The sequence below is a fragment of the Pelodiscus sinensis genome, chromosome 1 (assembly GCF_052426305.1).
Source record: "Pelodiscus sinensis isolate ZL-2025 chromosome 1, ASM5242630v1, whole genome shotgun sequence".
NCBI classification, from domain to species: Eukaryota; Metazoa; Chordata; order Testudines; family Trionychidae; genus Pelodiscus; species Pelodiscus sinensis.
Genome location: NC_143052.1, coordinates 28,185,718 through 28,212,088, shown reverse-complemented (window position 1 = coordinate 28,212,088; position 26,371 = coordinate 28,185,718). Strand labels below are relative to the sequence as shown.

The window sequence follows — 26,371 nt, the reverse complement described above, 5'->3', positions numbered from 1 at the left end:
GGATGTGCAACAAGAACTTTTAAACCAGCAGCTGTAACATCTCTGCTAGAGCCTGCATCGAGAACTGGGAGATTCGATGCATGTAAGGTACTATTCTTTAACAACCTTACTCTCATGCTTTTCTTTATTGTAATAATAAACCTTTAGATGTTAGATGCTAAAGGACTGGCCCAGCGTGATTTGTGGGTAAGGTCCAAAGGGTAAATTGACCAGGGATCTGTGGCTGGTTTCTTGGAACCGGACAGAACTTGTTCGGGGTAGGTGGGATTGGGTGCTAGGACCCCCCACCTGTGTGTGAGGCCCGGGGCCATCTGGGGCATGGATATTGCTGGGGTGTCAGAGGGGTTTTGCTTGTGAGGCTTCAGGCAGGCGGCTGACGTGCTCTGTGGGACTGGTTTGTGGCCTGTTTGGAGAGGTCACCAGTCTGAGGGCTGTAAGGAGCCCCGAAGTTGAGCAATTCGCCCTGAGTGGACGCCCTCAGTTGTGCCCAGACACAGCCCGGTCTGTCACACCCTCCAACGCATTATCAACAATCTGTACCCTATCCTGGAAAATGATCTCTCACTCTCAGAGGCCTTGGGGGAAAGGCTAGTCGTCGCTTACAGACAACCCCCTACCTCAAACAAATTCTTTCCAGTAACCATGCAACACACCTCCATCATAATCATCCAGGAACCCACCCCTGCAATCAGCCCTGGTGCCAACTCTGCCCACAGATCTACATCAGCGATTTCATCACTGGGCCCAACCACATCAGCCACCAAATCAGAGGCTCATTTAACTGCACACCCACTAAAGTGATCTATGTCATCAAATGCCAACAATGCCCCACTACCACGTATATTGGCCAAACTGGACAGTCTCTACAGGAAAGAATTAATGGACACAAATTAGATATCCCGACAAGGCAATACACAAAAACCTGCTGGAGAACACTTTAATCTACCTGGACACTCATTAATTGATCTCCAAGTTACCAATTTGTTTCAGGCAAATTCCACAAGCCAAATACACAGAGAAGGATTGGAACTTAACTTCATTTACAAGTTTAATTCTTATGCACAGGGCTCGCCGAACTGCGGCGAGCCCCACTTGCCAGCTGTGCTGCCCGGCAATCTGCGCATGCGCAGATCGCCTGAACCGGGCTCTTCCAGGTTGCAATCTACTTGCCACAAGCGAGTAGATTGCATTATTTGTCGAGCCCTGCTTATGCAAATGGTATGAATAAAGACATTGTCTGGCTTGCACATTACCTTCCACATCCTATGTATTAGTCCACCAACCCAACAAAGAAGGTGCTAATGGTTCTTATCAGCATCTTGTAACTATTTAGTCTTTAAGGTGCTACTAGACTATTTGTTATTAAGGTTTTCCTGTTACAGACTAACTCGGCTACTCCTCTGAAGCTTATCTACTCACTGTTTCTCTTTTTTCTTCCTCCCCTCCTTGTTTTTCTCCTTTTCTTTCTCTTTTTTTCCTTCTCTCCCCCTTCCTCCTTCCTTTATTATTCTTGGATCTGGACTTCTAACACTCCTGTCATCTGAAGAAGTGGACTGTGCCCACAAAAGCTCATAATTCCATCTACGTGTTTTGTTAGTCTTTAAGGTGCTACTAGTCTGTTGTTTTTTAATTTTTTTCTGTTACAAATTAACTCGGTTACCCCTCTGAAGCTTTTCTTAAAGAAGCTGTTTTGTATCATTGCATTTTCACACTATTCACAGTTCCCAAGGGGAAACATATAACAGCAGCCAAACTCATTGGGCAAACAGAGGTGATGATTCTACTTAGGGAAGTGCAGACGTTGGGCATATCAGTTGAAAGTGGTGTTCATGGACGGGACTAAGACAGGGTCAAAGGTAAGACTCACCCTAGAGCCATGACTTACATAGAGACATACGATATAAAATGTATGTACCATTTTTGTCATTTGTTACCACCAGGACATTCTGCAGTAGACTGATCTCAAAAAGTAGACTGTACCTATTTTATTTCCTGTAGAAATGCAACCATATGGCAACAAACACAGGTCCAGAGATTCTGCTTCCCAAATAGATTCCATAATTCGAAGAATCTAGTCATAAAAACAATATACATTTTTACAAAAATCCATCTTTAAGAGCACTTTAGAAAACAATTAATAAACTCTGTCCATAACCATGTGAGACAGGTCAGTAGTATTATCCCTTTTTACAGATGGAGACAGAATGAATACATGATCCATTTGAAACCAGAGAGCCAGTGACAGGACTGGAATTAGAACGTTATACTTCTTGGCTCTCAGTCCTGTCCTCACATCATGCCTCTCTCTCAGATAAAACATACATATTTATTTTATGCCATATTTCAACAGACAAGAACTGACCACATTATTAAACACCAACTTTCATGTAAATCCCCCAAAATTCGAATATTGGTAAACTGGGCTATTAGAATAGCATCACCAGACCAACCACCAAGGTCACACAGGAGAAATGCAATGTGTCCCTCTTTCATCTTTGGAAGTTTACAAAAAATACGTTTTTCCTTTAGTGGGAAATGGATCCCGAGGGCCAAAGTGAGGAATTTATATTGTGGATAATGAAGGTTTGAAAGGAAACCAGAGTCTCAATTTTATCATCTATCCAAATGCATACAGGAGACATGAGATGCAAAGGTGATATAAAGTACTGACAGGTCATAAAAAAGTAGCCCTAGTCCTGGTTGAGGCTTCTGAGCAGTATCATAGTATGATTTAATAAATAGTAAGTTCACATTCCAAGTGTACCATAAATACAATTTACATACATTTATGACAGGAAAAGGTTTTTTTTAAACAATACTTTATTCACATGGTTCTTATACATATTACATAGCCGTTTAGCAACCGTACCTGTAAAATGAGCATATCCTGGCGAAGGTCATCTCCATGTTTGAAGATAATGCCTATAGTTTCATTTGATAAGGCTGTGGGGTCTGCACATTTAAATTCAAGCCAAAGTGGCTTTTTCTTGGATGCCATTATTTTGCATTTTTCAATCTGTAAAAGATGAATTCATTTCTAAGCTTTTTACTCCCATTGGCACAGCAGAGTCAACACAGCTAATGCAGAATTAGCTTCAGACTCTATTCCTTTTTATGCATTATCACCACACTGTTTACTAAATTCTAATCAACTGTGCCTGTGGAGACACATTACAAGGTTGGGGGAGGAAGGTGTTATCTAGTTGCCAAAGGCCTAATTTAGCATGCAGAACTTTCAATACTGCTGATGATGCATGAGCGGGAAACAACTAGTTTCACTCTCAGACCACAGGCTAAATTTATAGAATTGGCCATTAAAAAACAAACCGCACCAGCTTCTAAACTGTGAATCAAGAATAGGAGATCCTGAAATCATAGGGAGACAATAAGCATGGAAACCCACACAGTAGTTTTATTCTTACTTTGCACAGTAGAAACACATATTACCTGTACTCCTTCCCTCTCTGCTTCTCCCCTGAAAATTGCTCCTAATGACTTCTTTGTGAATGAATTGGGTCTACTTTAAACATCAATGATACATGGTATTTTAAAAAGCATGAAGAGACCTTGAGCAAGAAAATTACATCTTTGAGGGCATCTGAAGCTAGATCAGTTGTACATACACATCTGTATCACTAAGTCTCTGGAATACTAAGAATTATTAGTTGTTTCTTACTTTGTACTGCATTTTATTTTATTTCCAATTTATGGTAGACATCACAGAAACATATATTGGGCAGACCTTCATGTAGGATAAACAAGTTTAGAAGTCATTGACTTCAATGGAGCTACATTGATTTCAATTGCTTATCTGGACCATTGTATTTACTGTATATAACAAAAACAACCACAAACAGGTCTCAGCTCCTATCTCCAAAACCCACCCTTCAAAGCATGTGTTGTCTACATTCTTACAGTATGACAGCAGTAAGTAATTTAATGTAATTATGTATAAAATACAAAAATTCAAGCTTGGGAAATCCATCACTGAAACTCAATAAATGTATCTGCAATTTTTCCAGTAAAGTTAATTCAGGCAGATTACACATGTGGCATATATGCTATATTATTCCTGATTGCCTTGTTCCATGTAAACTTATGTGCATATGTTAATATTAATTTGTTTACACTGCACAAAGAAATCAGTAATTACTGCACACATATAACATATGGATGAGTTAATGTTTCAAGAGAAGACTTAATTATTGGATTATTCTGATTTTTAAGTTTATAAATTCCCATACTTAACACTGTCATAACACTTTCCTGCCAGCTCAGTAATTTTCTTTTGTAGAAAAAAAAATTAAAAATCCAGTTAGTTTTTTTTAAAATTGGTTAAGACATAGGACTGGGAGTTGGTGGTTTGTTCCTAGTTTTACAACAGACTTTCGGCAAGTCATCCTTAGGGTTACCATATTTGAACTTTCAAACAAGGGGATACTCCTGAGAGGAAGTGTATCTGCATCAGTATCTACCAACTCATGTTATATTAATATAATACATTAATACAACGTGAGTTGGTAGATACTGATACACTTCCTCTCAGGAGTGTCCTCTTGTTTGAAAGTTCAAATATGGTAACCCTACTCATCTTCCAGTTTTCTCTGTAGTCCTGGTGTGACCTAAGTAATTTGCCCCATTTCCTAGTGGGCATGATTGAGAAGATGAATGGAGGATTATGGTAAATAGGAGTTTACCAAGCAGTATGTTAGAGTCAGGATGTCTGTGCTAGTTAAGATAAGCAGGAATACACTGAGGCTAGCAATAAGAGACAAGATAAATAGGGGAAGAGGCAGGAATGAAGGGTCATGTGCCCACCCATGTGCCAGGAAGAAGGGGCAAGGAGCCAGCAATGGTGCTGTCCCATCCATTAGGACAAGGCAAGACAAAGGAAGATCCCATGTTTTGGGGGGGCTGTGTGGGGCCAGGAAGGCCTAGGGGACTCCCAGGGAGCCTGGTGCTGGCAGTAGGAATCGGGCCCACCCTCACAATCAATGGGTATGTCTACACTACCCCGCTAGTTCGAACTAGCGGGGTAGTGTAGACATACCCAATGGCAGCAGGAAGTGGAGCAATCCAACATCAGCCTGCTCTGATCTCCTGGCTCCCAGCTGCGCTTCTCCAGAGCAATGTGGTTAGGAGACAGGGCAGTGGAGCGGGATGGGGATGGGTTGCTCAGCTTCCCACCACTGCCTGTAAGTGCAGGAGGTGGGAGCAACTGTTGATGATGATGCCTGTGCCTGGTAGTCCCCTGGCCACATCGCTCACAAGAGGGGGCTTGGAGGAAAGGGTGGAATAGGGGTGGCGATAGGATGAAGGCAGAGCAGGGATGGGAAGAGGAAGGGTGGCGCAGAGCAGAGGTGGGAATTGGGGGGGGGAAGAGGTGGAATGGAGGTGGAGTGGGAAGAGGCAGGGCCTGTGGAGCTGTCTCGCCCCTGCACCCTCCGAAGGGCAGCCCTCCTCTGGGCTAGGGGTGGCGCAGGAGGAGTCGTGGGCGGGTGGTCACATGGCTGGTGCCTCCCTTGTGTCCCTCCCAGCAATCATCACTGATCCAAGGAGAACCCGAATATAGCAGTACATTTGGATTCTGTTTATCTGGAGCAGGCAATGTCTAGTTTACTATATATGCAGCTTTACTTGCAAGGATCACAACCCAAGTTTAGCAGTGACATTGAAAGGGTTTAAATTTCAGTTTTCCAGGGCACTGGAAAAGTGATTTAGATCTAAAGGAGGTCCCTATGGATTCCCCAAAGAAATAATAGGAAATTAAATAACATACAGGCAATACAGGGGGCCACTTTGAATCCCTATATAATAGGATGCCTGGCAGAGCACAACAAAGGCATGTTGGAAACATTACAGAATAAGACCCATGGGAGCCCATGAAGAAAACAGTAATTGTAACTAAAGAATGAATGCAAAACAAGCACAAAAATAAAAACGAGTAGTCATGTGGTACCTTGGAGCAGGGCTACTCAACTTGGAAGCCGCAGAGGCCACAATGATACTTCTAGAACATGGCGAGGGCCGCAACTTAAGTGTAGTTGCATATACAAGCAAATATATATGCAAATAACTTATTTTACACAATGTCCGAGCGCTCCTGGCATCTCCTCCCTGGGGGCTAGAAACGCTGATACCCTGTATCCATCTATTCCAGCTAGCCCATCTGCTTGCGTCTTTTAATGCTCACCCTGCCTGGAGCGTGTTCCCAGTACAGGCCATGTTCAAAGGATCCCACCCACAGGCATTGTGTTGAGCCCCAAACACACCGCAAACAAATAGGCTGCAGCCTGTGGGCTGTGTGTTGAGTAGCCCTGCCTTAGAGGCTAACAAAATATATAGTATCATGATCTTTCATGGGTAAGACTCATTTCATCAGATGAGTTGGAGCAGAAAAGTGGGTCTTACCCACAAAAGCACGATACTAGATATCTGTTAGTCAATAAATTGCCACAGTACTACTTTTTTTTTTTTTAATCTACAGACTAACACGGCTACCTCTCTGAGACCTTTTAAGCATAAAAGTAAGTTCAGATTCAAAGAAACTGGCTGAGAAATGTGTCACTTTGGGAAACAAGTAAGTGATTTAGGGAAAGAGTGAGGAGTTGAAGGGAATATTTATGCAATTAGTAAAAACTTTATAGATTGATGAAAGGCTTACACAAGCTGATATTGGGCATAATAATCAATAAGAGAGGAAAAGAGTGTGCTTGGTTTGATAAAACCTGGTTGTGGCAGTATAACTCAATCCAGTTTTCCCAGGGAGGAAAGAGAAAAGGTGTGCTTTTGTCCCAGGAATCTTCAAAAGGAGAATAGGCATTGAATAGTCTGTAAAAATCAACTGTAAATGACTGCAGTAGGCAGAAAGATACTCTGATTTAAATCACTGGACTATGGATAATTTAATCAAAATCTCACACACACAAAAAAGAAAAAGAAAAAAAAAAGATTTCCATTTGAACTTGACTGCCTCCAAATGTACTAGTAAAGAAAGTAGTCAGGGTATAGTTATATAAAATACAATTAAAAACAAAACAAGTGGCATTGATCAAAATACTTAAAAGAAAAAAAAATTAAATATATTTGTGTAATTAAGAAGTCAGGTTTTAAGGATCCAAAAACACACTCTTGGCTTGTAGAACCCTATTTTATGTGTCTAAAATTAATTGTCTTTTAAAAGATTCCACTAAAAATCCATTTCAATCTTCCATTTAAAGTTACAAAATCTGACAGGAACTTTTTGAGCAGCTGCCAAGGTTTGCTGTTATCTTTACTAAATTCTTTTTGTTGTTGTTGTTGTTGTTGTTTTTCCTCCTCACCCCAAACATAAGTAGCTCATGTCATCTGGGTTAGTTACCTCAATACTTTTATAAAATGCAACATCTTTTTAAATAAGGTCTCAAGGACATAGTTGTGGCTATAGCATGGATGGCTGGAATCAGGAAAGTAGGGAGTGACTATTGATCTTTTTGTAGTCATGAATCAGCAACTAAAAGAGCTGCAGCATGTGAATGGAAAATTAAACATTATACCTCTGAAGTAACAGCAAAGTACTGTTTGTGAATGGGGAGGCCACTGTTAGAGGAGCAGAAATGTTTTGAATACTGAGTCTTAAGATGGCTTTGAGTGATCAGACAATCACTTTCATGGGGTATGTACATGGAAACTTTTTATTCACGAAACAAATAGCTACATTTGATGTGAAAATTAATATGGCTATCAAGATTTCATGGCAAATAAAGGGTAAGAAATGCACTACAGAAGGAAGGTGTATTCCCATGAAGTATGCAGCATATCTCAAGGGATAAAACAAATGTAAAGACATGCTATTCAATTAAAACCGTGTAGAGACTCCAAAAAGAAGCCACAATAGGTTGTGCTTTCTTTTTCAGATGGCTGTGCACTTTGGAAGCAGAAATAGGTGAGCACCAAGAAAGATCAGTGAATAAAAGAAATGAATCTTAACCATTAACACATTTATCTAAAAGCTCTGCTTAACTGTAGTGTAAGATAAATTTCATTAGGAAGTAAAAACCTATATGGAAGTGTTCTGTAAATGGAAAAAGAATAACTGTATTAAAACTAAGTAAAATCTATAAAAGATTAAAATAACCTAGACTTGAAACAAATCCAACTAACGGCTTAGGGATAAAACAAGGAAATATTGCATAATGATTTTTAGTTTATTAATGTGCCAACTGTTATTGAATCTTCAATCACTGGCATTTGGTGAAAAGTTATTTAAAAATATTGAAAGGATTTTTTGGAAAAAAAAAAGGAAAAAGGAAACTTTTAAAATGCAGAAGCCTGTCAAAGTCAGGCAGCCACAAAGCCTGGAGGAGCCTGACTAGAGCTGAGCTTTCTGAGACTGATAGGTCACTTTGAAACAAAGCTGACATCAGGGGTGACAGGTATTGCAGGCCAGGGCATGACCTCACCCATGCTCTGTCCCAAGGCCCAGTGGCTGGGAGGGGTTCCTGTGTGCTTAGAGCTGCTGAGCCCCTCTGCTGTCACTGCCACCTGAGGGCTGCGAGGAAGAGGTGCGCACTGGTTACAGATTCCTGGCACTGGACAACTGAGAAGGCAACAATGGCTGGTCAGTTGCAGGGCATCCTGCCATCTGCAGCTGGTGGGCAACTGCAAGAAGGTCCTTTTTGTTGCCCGTTGAGGCTTGGCTACTGCAGGGTCCTCCACTGCTGCAGATTCAGTGACTTCTGCAACCTCTGTAACATAATCTTAGCTGTAATTATATTTAGTTTGAGGAGTTTAAAAATCATTGTAAGTGCTTTGAACCTGAAAATGAGCTAGAGCTCCCAAAGGCTCCTGTCTAATACTCCTGCACAGCCAGATTGTATTTCGCTTTTGGAGCTAACAGAGGTTTCCTTAATTCACTATTCTTAAAAATATTAAGTAAATTAACCCTCTTTAATCACTTAAGGATCCTTAATTCAGTCAAGACAGTAGTTCAAGAATTTAGGGCAGTTTAGAGATAGCCTTTGCTTTAAGAACAGATGGAAGTGGGGGTTCTGAAAGGAATTTTGCTTTGAAATACCCTTTTCTTGCTTATGCAAGGCTGGGCTATTTTGATTCAGAGCATTTTAATTAGTTTGGCTTTATAGCTACCTGTCAAACTCCCAACCTTTAATCTTAATTACTTTAAAAATACTGAATTGATTGGCCTCAAACATTTGGGGCTGAGAAACTACATATTGAAAATTTTAGCCCAAAAAAGTTTATGAACAAATATAAAAAGTCTGAAGGGAAGGTGGAACTCACACTGAACTAAAGTGACCTCTACAATAAACATTTCTTTGATCACAGATTATTTTGAGCTTAGTATCCAAGGAATGAAAGAAAAAGACAACTTGTGAGTAACTGTCTGCCATCTGATGTTGCACCATTTGCACCTATAATTCAATTATTTCCCTTGTCTAGAGAAGTGTTGCTAGAATTGTGAGCTTCAGAATCTCTAGGACAGTGGTTCCCAAACTTTTTGTCATCCCACTCCCCTTTTGGATTTTTGAAAAACCCTCATGCCCCCGCCTCCCCAGTAGCAGCAAAACTTATTGAGAAAAAAAAAAAAAAGGAACTGAACAGGAACTGAACAGGGCAGCAAACTTGATGGGGGTGGGAGGAGGGAGTCTGGGTCGCCTCGCGCCCCCCCCTGGAATTTCTTCACACCCCCCAGTTTGGGAACCCATGCTCTAGGGAAAGCATCAAATACAGATGTGACAGCAAAGTGTCTAAAGAAAATTCCATCCAGATAATTCTGACTTCTATCTACAGCATGTAAATAGCCCATCAACTGCTTAATTGACTTATAGTCACACCACAGCAACCTACCTCTACAGATAAATATCTGTGATCATGGTGCCTAAGTACTCACAGGACACAACAGTCTCTACCATGCTGCAGAACTATTTTAAGTTTTTCACTTAGGTTGTGTCTAGACTACATCCCTCTTTCGACAGAGGGATGTAAATTAAACACTTCAAAATTGCAAATGAAGCCAGTATTTGAATTTCCCATGCCTCATTTGCATATTCGCATCATGGCGCTCTTTCGAAAGAGCTGTGTCTAGACTTGAGGTTTCACTTTCGAAATAGCACTTTTTCGAAAGCACCATGACATGGATATGCAAATGAAGCACGGGAAATTCAAATTCCAGCTTAATTTGCAATTTCCAAGTGTCTAATTTACATCCCTCTCCCGAAAGAGGGATGTAGTCTAGACACAACCTTACTAACAAAGCTACCTCTCTGAGACTTATGAATGAAGAGACTTTTACACCTCTGGTCATTTTACACAAAATGATACTACATTAGTTATGTTAAAAGACAGGTCCACACTGTGATGGCTTTTATTGCATTTGGATAAATGTACCACTTCTGCAAATACAAAGCCATCTGTGCCTCTCTTCCTGAACTGTACAACAGAATATTTTCTTTATCACCACCACTTAAACTCTAACCCTTTGCAGAATTAAATAATAGTTACAAAAATAAGGTAAAAAACTTCAGGGGGTAGCCGAGTTAGTCTTTAAAGTGCTACCAGACTATTTGTTGGTTTTTAAGTTTATCCTGTACAGACTAACAAAACACATAGATGGTATCATGTTTTGTTAGTCTTTAAAGTGCTACCAGACTATTTGTTGTTTTTAAAAATAAGGTAATAACTCAAGACAGAGAGCGAAGAAAAGGCAATCAAATAATTTGAGATGTAGAGGAGAGATCAGTATTAGATGGGTAGTGCGATGACCAGGGCATGAGTGGTCAGACCTAGTGGTCAGAACCAGAGTCAAGCCTAATGTTCAAAGCTGGAGACAAAGTCAGGTGCTAGGCCAGGGATTAGAGTCAGAGCCAGAGTCAGAGGTAAGGCAGATCAGTGGGGCCAAAATAGTGCAGGACAGCAGGAACTGGTAGTAGACAGAGTCTGGGATGAGAGGATAGGAACCAGGAGCAATCAGAGAAGCAGGAACCAGGAACAGGCAGGAATGCTGGGCTAAGGCATCAGGTAAGCTTCTACTTGCTCAAACAACTTCCTGTTTTACTTCCTGGTTTATGTTGTTCTCATTAGACAGCTGGGGGTCTGGATGTTTCCCCAGTGTTTTGGGGCAGGGTCCTGTGCAAGCTAGACCTTCTCTGGACCTTTCCCTAGCTATTAAGTGATTTGCTGGCAGTCATGGTCTGAGTGCTGCCTGAGGACCTGTGGACCCATGTGCGAGGCCTGTGATCCATCACAGGTCAGGGGAGTAACTGGAGGACTTGACAGATACAAAGCAAGTAAAGTAGACTGGAGCAAGTCTATAGATAGAAGTTTTTAGATACAAGAAAGCCAGTTTCTAACTAGATCTTGACATTAATGGGAAGCCAGATCTGCTATTTGAGGATTAGTGTTTTGTCACCATGTTTCTTCCTTGAACATGAAATAAGCAGCAGCCTTTTGCTTATACTTCCTTGAGATGAGAGCTATGAATCAAAGCCCACACAAAAGATAGGGCTGTCAAAGTGAACTGAGATAAATCCACAGATGAGATGAGGATATCTGTGGCAGAAGTGAATCAAGACTTTTGGGTACATAATTTGAAAAGGCAGATTTGTGAATCACACGTATTTGCAAATGATCAAATATATTTACCACAAGTGTTCCTGCTCTCAGCCCCGGGTCATATGGAACTCTAAAGCTTTCTGGAAGTTTGCTGTTCTGCAGTTTTTCAAGTTTTTGTTTCAGCTGGGTGATAACTGTAATTGCAAAAAAGAAAGTCACCACTACTGGACACAAAAGTTAGAAGCAGAAAGTTACAGTTCATCAGATGATTTAAGTCTCAGGATTTGGAAGCAAGTTTCCTATTTTTAGCTACCTTTTTGAATTTGCCTATGCCTAGGACCTTCTAGCAGGTTCTCCTGGTTTGCAGATCCAAGGAGACCCTAATCCAGGGGCAAGTAAGATCCAGCTTGTCAAGCCTTTTGATCTGGTCTGTGGCTCGCCATGCCAAGACACCAAAGTGAGCTTTCTGTCTGCTGCAGCCTGAGACCGCTCAAAATGGCTAGCTGCTCCCCCTAGCCACTGCACTCTACTGGTGCAAGGGGGAGACTTCAGACACTGCCCCCACTCCCAAGCCAATCATCACAACTCCCACTGACTGGTTTCTGACCAATGGGAGCTGCGATGACTGGGAAGGCAGTGGGGACAGCGCACAAAGTCCCTCCTTGCCAGGAGCTTGCAGCATAGAGCGGTACATGGTGGGAGCCTCCAGCCATTTTGAGCAGCATGGGGCTGCAACCGGCAGTGAGCCTGCCTCAGGGTCCCCATTGGTCTGTTGGCCAGGGAGCTGCCTAAGGTAAGATCCTCCTAGCCAGAGCCTTCCTCTGGAACCCCACCTCCTTCTGCTCCCCACTTAAACACTTACCAAAATCTTGGAGTGCCCCCCTATCAAAATTATTGCACACTACCCCTGGTCTAACCAGACAGAGCATCCCTAACTATAAGTGTTCTCAGGTGTCTAACCATGGAGAGCCTGTCACAGTGATACCAGCTCTTATTATGTTACTGTAAATCTTGTGGAATTTGGTGGTTTACTTACAGTTCCAACTCCTGAACTCAGGTGATTATAGGAGAATTTCATCTTTCATTTTTTAAAAACTTTTTATCACTCATCAAAAAAGCCTGAAAACATGACCCGTGGCGCAAAACTAGAAGACATTTTAAAACACATCTCATGATTTTTAAGCCAGTCTCATTATTTTTGGACACAATGCAACTAACACTGCAACCTTGAAGATTAACCAGAGATGTAGCCTAGAGCACAGTCCCTCCAATCTGCACCTGGCCATAAACTGGGAGCTACAGATATAGTAACATTGGGCACTGCTCTAGCTCCCTCTCTGTGACCTCAAGGGCTTTCCATCAGCAGCAAGGCAGGTGCAGCTAGAGCTCCCATGTTCACAAGAGAGGGTGCAAGGAATAGTCAAAGCTAAGAGCTCAGTTACAGTATCCCCCAAACCAGGGCAACCAGGAATGGTAGCTAGGCTGCATGAGTGGCCCTTCATCTCCTCGGTAATAGGCAGCAGTCTGTGGCTCACTGGGGCTCCACCTGTGGCCTGCTGACCCCCTGGCTGCCCTCTCCCCTACACGCCTCTCATCCACTGGGGCACTGGAACCCGAGACACCCTTCTCCTCTCTCCCAGCACTTTTGGAGGAGACGTGAATCAGGTGAGGGGCAAGAAGCAGGATGTGTGGGCCTCTGACGCCCCAATAGGCATGGGAGAGGAGGGCAGCCAGGGACTCCAAGGGCCACAGGTGGCGCCGAAGTGGGTAGCATGCAGCCCGCAGGTTGCCCACCATTGCCCCAAATTGATGGCAGGAAGATCCCTCAGCCAGTCCAGGAGTGAGCAACCAACCACAACCCTCCATTCACTCCAAGGCAAGAAGCAACCAGGGCCACAGCCTTAAGGAGCCCCTAGTTACCTGGAGTCAGCCAGGGGCAAAGCAATTACTGTATTCTTAAAGAATGTTCCATATTCCATCTTTGTCAGTTTTAAATTCTAGCAAACAGAACATCAGCAGATTCTGTAAATAATGCAATGAATATGCATATATGCAAATCATCAGATTCATTCTTAGTTTCTCCAGATTTCTGCTCCTTCAGTTTAAACCAGAATAGGTAATACTGTATGCAATACACATTGTTCCATTTTAGCTAGCCCGTCATGAGCCCTCTCTGCACTATGCTGGAAATTACTCGTCTTACATATTAAACAAACAGGACACCGATTTAAAAGAAAAAGAAAATAAGACAGGGATTTCTATATGCACAAGTTCTAGCTATTCAAGTGCCCCCCCTCTCATATTAATGGAACTATTTAAATAATTATACTACAAAAGAAGAAAATTACAATGGAGACAAAGGAGCACTGCAAAATGAAGCAGCTAGACATAGCATTTATCTACACAGAATTTTAGAAATACTAGTACAGAAAATAAGTCTCAAAATCTTTGCTATAATGTTCAGTGAATTAAGAGCTACCCAAGATTTGAATAAAGCTAATGACACCTATCTTTGATACTTTTAGGAAAGAAGAGCCTAGAAAATACCAGATGACTAATGTGATACCTATTCTGGGAAAAATATCTGAGTGCAAGATAAAAGAGTCAATATGTGAACATTATAATTAGACATCTTTCCTTCAGGGAAAACTAGGATTTATTAAAATAGGCCTTCTCAAATAAATGTAATAGCTTTTGAAAATGTCATTACTGATTTACTACCTAATTTGAGCATCTGAGCAGGAAGATAACAGCTGTTATTTCGAAATAACTATCCTAGCGTCTACACAGCCATTCCGTTATTTCAAAATTAAATCAAAATAGTGGAGGACTTATTTCAAATTTGATAAACCTAATCTTACCAGGAAGAACGCCAAATTCGAAATAGCTATTTTGAAATAGGGGACCTCCAGCCTTCCCAGGGTGCCCTGGTGGCCACTCCAGCCTCAACCAAAAACACTCCACTCTCTCCCCCACTTCCCGGAGCCCTTAAAGGGGTAGACTCTGGCCAGTGTGTTTGTGCCAGCTCCAAGCCTGCCAGCAGTCACTGCGCCTGACCCAGTAGCCCCAAAACATGATCCAGCAAGCCACTGGCAGCCAGCCCTCCACTGCTCCCCAGGAGCAGTCTGCCAGCTCCAGGAGCCAGCCAGAGGCCGGAGAAGGCGGGCCCCTTCCTGGTCCAGCGTGGAGATCATGGACCTTATTCAGGTTTGGGGGGGGATGGCCCCAACGTTCATGATCTCCGCACTAGATGGAGGAATATGGCCATCTATGGCAGAATAGCTGCCAGCCTGGCCACCAAAGGCCACATGCGAACCCAGGAGCAGGTTTGCACGAAAATCAAGTTGGTTCGGCGAGACCCCCAATCTTGAGCCCTGAGCTTCCCCTCCCCCTTCTTCCCCTTGCCTCCCCCTTCCAGCTCCCGCCTCCCAGGTTTCCCCCTCCCCTCTCTCACCCTATCCTCTCTCCTCTCCCGCCTTCTTTCCCCAGTCTCAACAGAGTTTCAGTTCCCCTCCCCAGTTTTGTTAAATAAAGAGAGCTTGTGTTCATGAAAATACGTGTATTTTATTTGACATCAGGAAGGGGGGTGAGGGAGGAATGAGGCACAAGCCCCCAGTGGGGCAGACCAGGGAGGCTCTTAGTGCTCCTCAGGGTGGAAGCTCTCTCACAGGGCCTCCTGGATAATGACAGCCCCCTGATGGACCTCCCGGATGGCAGCCTGCAGAAAGTGCAGCCAGGCTCACAGCAATGTGTCCAAGAGAAGCACCAGTGTGCCCATGGGCAGCTCTGGCTCCATGTTACAGAGTGCTGTGGTGTCCTGAGTGAGGGCATCCAAAGCACACAGAGACAAAATGCTTTGCTGTCCCTCATCGAGGTAGACAAGCAAGCAGGGAAACCTGAGAACTGGCTGTCTGGGGGGGTTCCTTTAAGCACAGGCCTCCGATACCCTCAGGCAGCAGCCCCACACAGTAAGTCCTGACCCGGTGCCCTGCCAGACCTAGTTCCGGCTGACCTTAAATACGATTCAGCGTCCACTCAGTGTGGACACGCTATTTCGAAACAGCAAAAAGATATTTCAAAACACATTTTGTGTGTAGACGCATTATTTCGAAATAAGCTATTTTGAAATAACGCTGTCGTGTAGACATACGCTGAATTTCCATAAGGTACCGGATATAAAATCACATATTAAGAAACTGAATACCAACTATTTATAGTGATCAAAATAGAGATTTTGAGCTAGTTGATTTTTTTTAAAAAGGAACAGAAGTATTTATAAATAATAGGACTTCCTGGCGGATCTAGTTCAAGAACTCAGAACTGGAACTTAAAGGTTGTGTCTACATAGCAGCATTTAACTCAAAATAAGTTACACAAATTGAACTATATCAATTGCATAGCTTATTTCGAGATAACTTATTTTGAGTTTTGGTGCTGTCTACACAGCACTTATTTCGAAATAGAGCACACTTCCTCCAAATTCCCTTACTCCTCATAAAATGAGGGTTACAGGATGGAGTAAGAAGTCCTCCAGCTTGACAGTATTTTGACATTATGTCTAAATAACTGACAGCTGTGTAGACGCGGACTAAGTTATTTCAAAATAAAGCTAGTTATTTTGAAATAATGTAGAAATAGCCAAAGAGAGGAAACAATTACATAGATATTTATTTTGAAGAGTTAGGCTATGTCTAGACTATGGAGTTTTTCTGGGATATCCCCGAAAAACTTCACCGTGTCCAGTGTCTGCTCTTCTGACATTTTTTGCGAAGGGCAAACGCACTCTTTCGGAAGCCCTGTCTTCCTTCTCCCACAAGAATGAAGGGCTCTTCTGAAAGAGGAGGTTTTTCCAAAATTTGGCGCAGTGTGGAAGGGCCAAATTCAGAAAAGCATCTTCTGACAAAACTATCGGAAAAAGGCATGTAAATTGCGGAAAGCAACTCGCGTACCTTTTGCTGAAAAAAGCAGCAGTCTAGACATAGCCTTAGCATATAGCAAAGCAAGTATAAGATTCAAGTACGTTTCCCTTGTAGGAAAAAAATGTGGATGTAAATAATAGGGTTCTGACATTAAAAAAAGAGGGAAATATTTGCATATGTAACCATGATGATATTGCACCTGGAATACTATGAACCTAAATGAGGGAAAATAAAAAAGACTAAACAAAAGTACTGAGAAAAGGGGGGAGGGAGAAGAGATACAAAAATTATGGGATATGATTAAAAGACTGATAAGACCAGAAAAAGAGAAGACATGATCCAACACAATCAAACTGACAACATAAATAAAGGAGGTCAATGAAGATGGTGGGGAAAAGGAGCAACAGGCTGAAGTTAAAGGAAGAAAAAATTGTGAGTAACAGGAAATATTTCTTAAACAAAAAAGCACAACTAGGCACTGACATGCTTTCAAATGTAGTGGTTACAGCAACATATCACATTTTCAAAAACAAGTTAGATAAATCATTAGTGGAACAGTCAGTCATGTGAGTACATCTGAAAGATGCAGAGCGGTCACACTCAATCACCCATGTACTCTTTTCAGGTCCTATTTAAGGATGTTAAGTGTCGGAGCAAAATGCAGGACAATGTAGCACTTTAAATTAATTGTATCCTTTGGTATATATGGTTGTGACTACTTTCTTCCACTATTTGATCTGAGGAAGTGGGTCTGGCCCACGAAAGCTCATCATCTAATAAACCATCTTGTTAGTCTTTAAAGTGCTACATTGTCCTGCATTTTGCTTCAACTACCCCAGACTAACACGGCTACATTTCTATCGTTAAGTGTCGGGTAATTGATGCATTTTTGATATGGTAGTCAATTAGGCAGCACTGCCCCTTTGAAACGCTGTGGCAGTGTTTCAAAGGAGCAGCCCACACAGCTGATCCTGGGCTCTGTGCTGCGCTGCCCCTTTGAAACGCAGCGATGGTGCTGCACCGCTAATCCCGGGCTCCGCACGGCGCTGATCCTTTGAAATGCTGCTGCAAGCTGAATATTTTATTTGCTTATTGACATCCACAACTTATGTAGCTATTTAGAACAATTAATTGTGATGCTCAGTAGCAAAGTAATTTACTCTCATGGATATTACAGAAAAACAGTACTGTTTGCAGCTTTAGTTTTACTACACACGGAGCAAAAAGACACATACATTACATAACAAAGGAAGCAATACCTATGAATAAATACCTTGAGCGGTGACATCGTACTTTTCAGCAGAAACTGATTTTATATCCATTGTGACTTTATGCAGCAACTTAATTATCTGAACCTGTTTCATGAAATCATGTAGCATGGCTTTTCCACAGCCCCTAAGATAGGCTTCTAGGATCACAGCAAACCGCTGCTGGTAGTGCATGGACTGAGCAATCTCACTTCTTAAAAACCAAAATAAAAAGTGACCGATTCTTTTGTTCTAAAGGCAGAGAAAAGGCTAGAATTAATATACATGCCATTCTCTTGAGAAACAGTGCATTCTAACAATGCCTGTAACTTCAATGTTACTTTAATGCTGAAGTACTTACTCTCAAACCACGTTTTAGTAGAAATCTGGCCAGTGCGCTGTCATGATAGGGTTCAAACTTCACAGCCTAAAAATGCATATAAAAACAAAAAATATATACATTTTATTTTCAATATTTATAATCCTTGTTTCACCTTCTTATAAGTACAATTTACAGATGACATCAACAGAATAGAGCTCTGGCAGAGGAAAAATGATATGGCAAAGAACAGGTCTTCAACGTAAAAAGTGCTGTGATCCCTGCATTCTAGGATGCTGTGCTCGCTACTTTTTAGAGACATTATTATTGTGACAGATGATTAACAAACAAAAGACACCTTGTGGGGGAGCCTGGACAGCCCTGCCTTGACAATAAATGGTAATGTCTTCCTTGATCACAGTGTAGATCTCTAAAAATCAAAACCCAGGCCTGTCTCAAGACTGGTGCACATACGCACGCAGGCACGGTTTGAGAGGCAGGAATGTTTTGCATAACAATGCAGATTAAGCATGGTACAGATAGACCACCTCAAGAACACATGACAAGCAACCTTGTACTGGTACTTCTGTTTCTGACAAGCAAAAATGGCAGATGCAGTCATACAACTATCAACTATGCATATCGTTTTAGGAAACATCCTAGGTAGAAGGATATACCCCAAATAGGGGCATTGGGCATCTTATACAGTAAGTAATCAATTGGTAAATCTTATTAGAACAACCAAGTCTCGCTTTACTATAAAATGGGCTTAATAAAAACAATCAATGAGAGGGAATGGGTACGACTGACCCACAGGTCCTGCTCGATGTAGAAGTAAATAGGCTCTTCACACCTGCGACCCAGTGCATGGCGTTCCGACGCATGGGAATCAAAGGAACCATGACCTTTTGCTTGGTACTATAGGTAGCATATGCGTGAAGTGTAAGTGAACAAGGCTTTATTATTGTATTATACTAGCTCTTCTATTAATTGCTTTTGCATTGCTTTGCGCTGTATTTATTGCTTCAGAATTTATAATATTTAAGGTTTAATTGTATAGTAGTTGTTTTTAAGGCTTGTAAAACGTAAACAACTGTACTAACTGCTTAAAGCTTGCAATAAATAAGAAAGTGGTTAAATTTCCCTGGAGTGTCCTGGTTTCCCTTGGATCTAAAATAAATCGAACCACATGACACACCTGGAGAAGTAGACATCCAGGCTAAGTTAACACTCATGACTAGTGGAGAAGTACAGTGACAGCACTAAGACATTAAGATGAGGAGTCCCCAAAACAGATAACACAAAACATCCCTTTGTTGCAATCAGGAGATGTGATTGCAGCATATGGGGCATACTTGAACTAGCTGTTCTAGATTGCTCACTAAAAATAGCAAACTTGCAGCAACATGGACCAACTGCTTGAGTGCATACCCAGAGTTCTGGGTGGGCTTGTATTCTTGTGAGTAGCCCGAGTCACCGCTCATACTGCTGTGGCTTTACTGTTCTTTTTAGCAAGCAAGCTAGCTAGATCAAAGTTAGCTCAGCTATGCCCACATGTGCTGTAATCACACCTCCCAATAGCTGTGTAGACCCCCAAATGCTGTGTTTTGATTCGCTCAGACAATGGAGCAATCTGTTTCAGCCAATCATAGAGCAGTTTATTCATCATCATACTGTATTTTAATGTATTTTAAAAAAACTAATTACTAATTGCCAAAACTCAAATTTCAAACAAACTAATCATTAATATCTAAGGTTCAGGCAATAAGCAATCTGATTCACTGATACCAACAGCAATAACCACAACAAGATGAGCAATAATAGGTTACTAGTATATGCCTCAAATATATACCTCATGCTTTCTACAACCCAGACAATACACCAATATGCAATAATCTCCTCTAACACGCCCAGTAATGGCTTATTGCCTTTAAGAGTGTGAGACTCATTAATACAGGTTGAACCTCCCTGGTCTGGCACCCTCGAGATCTGAGTGGTCCCGAACAACGGAATTTGCCAGACCAGGGGAAGTCAGGCAACTGTGCTCTCCTGGGGCTCCCCTCCTGGCTGCTACCCCAGGAGAACCCGGAGGCCTGACCTCCTGCAGCCCACTTGCCTGGTTTTGCTGCCCCTAGCCCTCTCATGGGGCTCTGCTGCGGGGGTTTCCCGACCCCGCATGGGGCGGCAGCTGCTCCCAGGGTTCCGCAGCCCTGCGCAAGGCAGCAGCTGCTCCAAGGGTTCCTCAGCCCCGCGTGGGATGGCAGCTGCTCCCAGGGATCCCTGCCCCCCGCCTCTTGGCCCCGCACAAGGCAGCAGCCACTCTTGGGGCTCCCTGCCCCTGGAGCCCCACAGGATGGAAGTGTCTCCCAGAGCTCTCTACCCCCAGGTCATTGATCCTGTGGGCTGCCACTGACCATACTAGCTCTGCTCCTTGCTGCTCTCAACCTCTGTGAACAGAGCTCTCTGGTCTAGCAACATCTGTAGTCCTGCCGGATCATGGATATTGCCAGACCACAGAGTCCCAGATGAGAGAGGTTCAACCGGCGCTACATTTCACTCGGGAAGAAGGTGGAGTTATGCAATATATCCTTTTCACTGGGAAAAGCAGTTCCTAATAGAAAGATATGAAAAACTGTAAGGAAAGACTCTGTACATCTATTTTGAACTATTTTTAATACATATTTATTAACTAAATTTTTCTCAAATCAAGTTTTTAAAGCATTTCTGAACATGGGCATCCCTTTTCCCTTCCCCCAGAACCTGAGTGTATTTCAACAGCAGTTGGTGAGCCAGAAACTATGCAGTGTTCCCTGTAAGTTGTGTGCTCACTCAAGAGAGAGTCAAATGCTGGCCTCCTGATGAGCCTAGTACCCACCCTAGGCAGACTTTTTATTTCTATGGATGGTGCATATTCGCATATGCCTCGGTGCACATAAAACAATTATTCAGCACATGGATGGAACAGATTAGAGGGAATAGTGATGCCAACTTTCAGTTTCTACTGACAAAAAGAGAACTGGGTCTTGAATTTAATTATTCCCCTGAAGGCTGAGTTGAAAGGGGTCACTGAGTTATTGCCTGTAAAGTGGCTAGCACACCTTTGAGCAATGCAAAGAAAAGTCTTGCACTTAACTTTATAGTCTTTATAATGACCCATCTCCTAGACAGAAAGGAAAGTAAAACTACTGGTGATGGGGATGGCACAAAAAGCCCCTGTGGGGAGAACCAGCGAGCACACAGAGATCCTGATATGGAGATTAAAGGGAGGACATACAAAGACCTTGAATGGAAAAGAATGGAGGAACCTGATATGGGGGAATGAGTGAGGTAGGATGGGGACTGCAGGGATATGGGAAAGTGAAATAGAGGGGTATGGGAAAGTGACACGCAGGGAGCATGTGGGGAGAACAGAGGGATTTACTTGATCTACAGAAGCAATAAAGCATGTCTGTCTCAATATTTAGACCAGGGCTACTCAACATGAGTCCTGTTGGCCTGTATGTTTGTAGTCTGTGGTGCAGTTTGGGTTTACGCGGGGCTCAACACATGACCTGTAGGTGAGATCCTTTGAACATGATCTCCACTGGGAACATGCTCCACAACAGTGAGGCGCCTCCCCGGAAGGGGAGGGCAGGGGGTGAGCACTGAATGATGCAAGCAGACAGGCTGGCTGAAACAGATGGCTACAGGGTGTTGGCATTTCTGGCCCCTACGGAGGAGGTGCCAGGAGCGCCGGGGCATTGTGGGAAGTGTTTTGTATTCCTGCCTGTCAGTGTGAAATAAGCTATTTGCATATATATTTGCATGTATATGCAACCACACTTAGGTTGTGACCCTTGGCATGTACTGTGAGTATCATTGTGGCCCCTGGGGCTTCCAAAGTTGAGTAGCTCAGAGTTCGACTATAACAGCTCAAGACTATAGCAGTCTGCTCTCTGATTAGAAGTTGCACAGCACCATCATCAGGAAAGTTTGCCAAGATAATGGGTCTAATCACAAGGTTGCACGGGAGCAGCAGACATGCAGCTGCTATGCTGGATAATACCTGGCATGCTCCCACTTCGAAATTTAAAATCATTTTTGTTAGCTCACCTAGTCTTGTTCCAGTGATAAGTGAAGCTTCTAGAGATTTGAAAAACAGACCCAGAGACTCACTTTTTCCGACAGCTGATTAAAATGGCAGGATTCCACAGAATTGTGTGATTATTATATTTTTAAAGTTTGAGAGCACCATATTCAATGAAAAAGTTACTAACCACAGGCAAAAACTATTTCTCAAATATACGGATAATTTTCTTTTTTCAAAATATTGTAAACTATCAAGACAAATTATTAAACTATGTGATCTGTACCAAACACCAGCCAAACTGATTTTTTTTATTTGAAAAGGAAAGGGTTCATTTTGGTTGCAAGGTATCTCTGAATAGCATTTAAAATAGCATTGTTGACAGTAAACCATAGCTGAATAATTACATATTGCTACAATATTAAACAAAAAAAAATGAACAGAACTTAACATGCAACCATACTTTAAATTAAGTTACAATGTTAGACAAAATCCTTCAGATAAAATGTTTTCTGTTGTGTCTAAAAGAAAATGTTTGCATGCCAAGAAACTAGAATTTGGTAATTCAAAGAACCTAAATCTCAGAAAGTCTGGAAACATTTAAGTTCCAACACATACCTTTTCCCCATTGATCCTGTTACTGGTGGAAGAACCCCACTAATTTCCATATAAAAGAAAATCAGTCTTCCTCACTGGTATTTGATGTACAAAAGGATAGCATTTTGTTGTGTAATAATATAATCTTCACCCCTCCTGTCATTTTATATCAAGCGCAAGGAGAATTTGAGACCTTTCTTACAAGGCTGTATAGACTTTAGAGCATGGAACTTTTGTTCAGGTGAATTTGAAAAAAACATAATTTGGTTTCTGACTGCTAAAGTGAGTGTGAATAAGGTAGAATTGGAATTTCTTGATCATGGTGGGGAGCAGTTCAAAAGGCTTTTATGAATCATATGCGAAAGGTAACACTGTATATAAGATGAGGTGGCCTCTTAACTGTTCTGTCAGGGTATCCACAGGCTGGATGCGGTTCACCATGGTTATAGTCTCTGGCAAGCTGCCAGTGCGTTATTTACCTGCATCTCCACAGGTACGGCCACTTGAAGTTCCCATTCACTGCAAATTGCTGTTCCCAGTCCACCCCACTTCCTGAAACTCCCAGTAGCCAGGAATGGTGATCCATGGTGAATGGGAGCTTTGAGGGGCTGTATCTTTAGAGGTGCGGGTAAATACAGTGCCAGCAGCCTGCCAAGGGTTAACCCCAGGGAACCATGTCCGGCTTACTGCCCACATGTGAACTAGAAGAAGCTCCAGTCTTCACTTTCCAGCAAAACCTTCCAGGTCCTAAGCTAGCATATAAACTTTGCTCTACTATAATGAGGGACTGTACTTGAAAAGTTAGATGAGAGAAGTTTGTCAGGGGAACAGGAACAGAGTTAAGGTTGGAATCAAGTATTTCCATAGACTTTAAAATTTGAGGTTTTTTGAACTACAATATCCTGATTTCTTCATTCTCAAACCGTCATCGTTCTTAAAAAAAGCGCCCATCTTTCTAATATTGTTTTACATTAAACTATTGTGTATTCTATAATTTATTAAAAGTTTTATACCAGCTTTTTTATTTTGTTTTGAAAAGGAACTAAAAATGCTACAGTTGTTTATTTCTTCCTAAAATTCTTTTAGAAAAACAAAGACAAAAAATCATAGCATTTGTATTGCACGCACTTGTGTGTCTTCCAGCCTGCATATTAACTGAGCCCCTAACTTGGGTGCAAAAACATGTTAAAATAAACAAATAATTGATTTGTCTCTAAGATCAACTATCTTAAGGGAGAGTAGACAAAGTAGCAGTTACATTGGAGGTCAGACTGCACAGAGTGTTAACTTTTGGCCTTAACATTTTCAAATCTTGAATTACATACATCCAGTCTGGGGAGCCCAACCTCCAGACAAGTAAAGATGATGCTGGCAAGTACACACAGGCTTTGTCAGAAGCACCACTCCTGCAAATTTGAAAGCTCCAACTTCACTGTCTTAGGCATCAGCAACTACCAGTCTGAACCTGTGCATCTTACAAGGCCCACTGACCCCTTGTTACTGAAGAACTTGTTCAAAGATTCCTTGGTGTCTAGTTGTCTCTGCTGCTGTGGAATGTATAACCTTTACAAAGAAAGAAAGAGAGAGAGCTACCTGGTATGGAAAGGTACAGAATAGACTAGGACCAGAATTGCTGGATATACATTTACACTATATAAAGTTTCATCCTAGCATTTTTACTTTTGTTTTGAAAAGAAACTAAAAATGCCTCAGTTGTTTATTCCTTCCTAAAATCTGCCCTCCAGTCTGGAAGTGATGATACAGTGTTCCCACCCCAAAACAAACTATTGCGAAACCTCCCTTTTCAAATTCCGATCCTCTAAAATGCTGTGTCATATAAATGAGCTCAAGCTTTCAGCAACAACCAAAGTGCCGGCTACCAGCAGACCACATGTGAGATATTTCAAGCAAACTGGATTATAATTCACATTCCATTAAAACCTTGATTTTGACTCTTCTATGAATGAAGAAATCCTACCTATGAAGTCAGTACCATGGTTCCTTGTCATGTCTTTTATTTATGTATTTTTATTTTACTGTTTTATACTCTTTTACATTTTAGGGAGAAATTTAGTATTTGTGACAGTAAATGACTGATAGTATTGACAGATAAAATGAATGCAAAGAAGTATGAAAGATTCTTCACACAACTCTGCAAGCAGACTCTAAACACAACTCAAAACTTTTGAGTCAGACCTTATCTAAACTAGCATTTTTCTTTAAAAATTGAATTGTTCCAACACTGGAAACCATAGCAAGGGCACTTGTACTGGTGTTTCAGTCACAAAGTGTGAAGCTGAATGCAGGTTAAAGTTGAAGACATGTATCTTCATTAAATCCTGAGAATTGCTCTGACCAGATAGCTGTCTTGCTTCCACCCAAACTCTCTGCATTCTTCCTGTTAATAAAAGCCCCTTTAGGGAACAGACTCTGATGCAATTACACTTGTGCTTTAACTATCTGTGATCTACACCAGTGTTTCTCAACCTTTTTTATATAAAGTACCCCTGTCTCAAAAAAAAAAAAAAAAAAAAAAAAATTTAAGTACCTCCACTACCTACAGTTTTCAGACACAAACATTTTTTCTACTATTGCAAGAATTTGTTTAAACAACTTAATTGTAGCCAGGCGGACAATGACATTTTTGGGTGCAAAAAGTACACAAATAATAAAACGCTATAACACTTAAAACAAAAATTCAGTTTTCTCTTAGTTTCAGTTGAGTTGACATATCCCCCAGACTTCTCTCAAGTACCCCTAAGGGTACTTGTATCACTGGTTGAGAAACACTGATCTAGACCTGCTTTGAGCAGCAATACAAAACCCAGTGGCTAAGAGGTGCTTTCATCGGTGCTCCCTCTGAGGTGTGCGCCTGCGCACAAAAAATTCTGAGGCCACTCACCGCCTTTGCAGCGCAGCGCAGCAGCACTCATCTTCCTGCTGGACATGGAAGGTGAGTGGCGTGGTTGCTCCCATTGCTGGGGGTGCACGGTGGCTAGGGCCGTGTTGTGAGGCAGCTGCTCTGGCTGCTGCTGGGGCTGAAGCCATGTTGGGAGGCGGCTGCCACCAGGGCTGAGGCCATGTGCTAGGGACTGGGGCCTTGGGCTGGGAGGAGGCTGCTGCCACCCGAGATTAGGGCCTTGGGCCTGGAGAGCAGCTGCAGCTACTGGGGATTGGGGCCATGGGGCTGGTGAACAGCTGCTGCCGCCAGAGATTGGGGCCATGGGGCTAGTGGGTGGCTGCTGGGGATTGGGGCTGTCGAGCAGCTGCTGCCACTGGGATGTTTGGTTGTTTTTGCCTGGCTCAGGGTGGTTTATTGGCCTGGCCTCTGGCCAGAAAGACCCAACAGCAGACGGTTGGGGGGAATGCAGCCATTCTGCACTGTCTGGAGGAGGCTGTGGGTGAGGCAGGATGTTCAAACCCACTTGTCCATATCAGTGGGGTCAATATTCCAGCGTAGGGCCCATGGTCTCGCACATCTTCCCCGGGAGGCACCCCCACTATTGGCTGTCACTTCCCCCACCATGTGGAAAACCAAAGAGCTGTCCCATGCTGCAGCCAATGGTGTAGTACAACCTTCCTTCCCCAAATCCCCAGGCCCTTTGGCTCCAGGCAGCCACTCAGGCTGGAGTGAGAGTCACCAGGAGGGGCTGAGAGGCAGCTTTCCCACAGC

General features: G+C 42.4%; 1 protein-coding gene across 2 annotated transcripts in view; it reads right to left on the bottom strand.

Annotated features, from left to right (window-relative positions):
* PIK3CG (phosphatidylinositol-4,5-bisphosphate 3-kinase catalytic subunit gamma) overlaps window positions 1-26,371 on the bottom strand; it is a 62,426-nt gene that overhangs the window by 16,831 nt on the left and 19,224 nt on the right. For both annotated transcript variants that reach the window (XM_075927028.2, XM_075927021.2), the window contains exons 3-7: window positions 18,078-18,143; window positions 17,743-17,968; window positions 11,641-11,744; window positions 2,870-3,016; window positions 1,981-2,071 (exon numbers count right to left, since the gene is read on the bottom strand). In XM_075927028.2, the coding sequence (XP_075783143.1) occupies window positions 1,981-2,071; window positions 2,870-3,016; window positions 11,641-11,744; window positions 17,743-17,968; window positions 18,078-18,143 (634 nt within the window). The remainder of the gene's footprint in view (window positions 1-1,980; window positions 2,072-2,869; window positions 3,017-11,640; window positions 11,745-17,742; window positions 17,969-18,077; window positions 18,144-26,371) is intronic.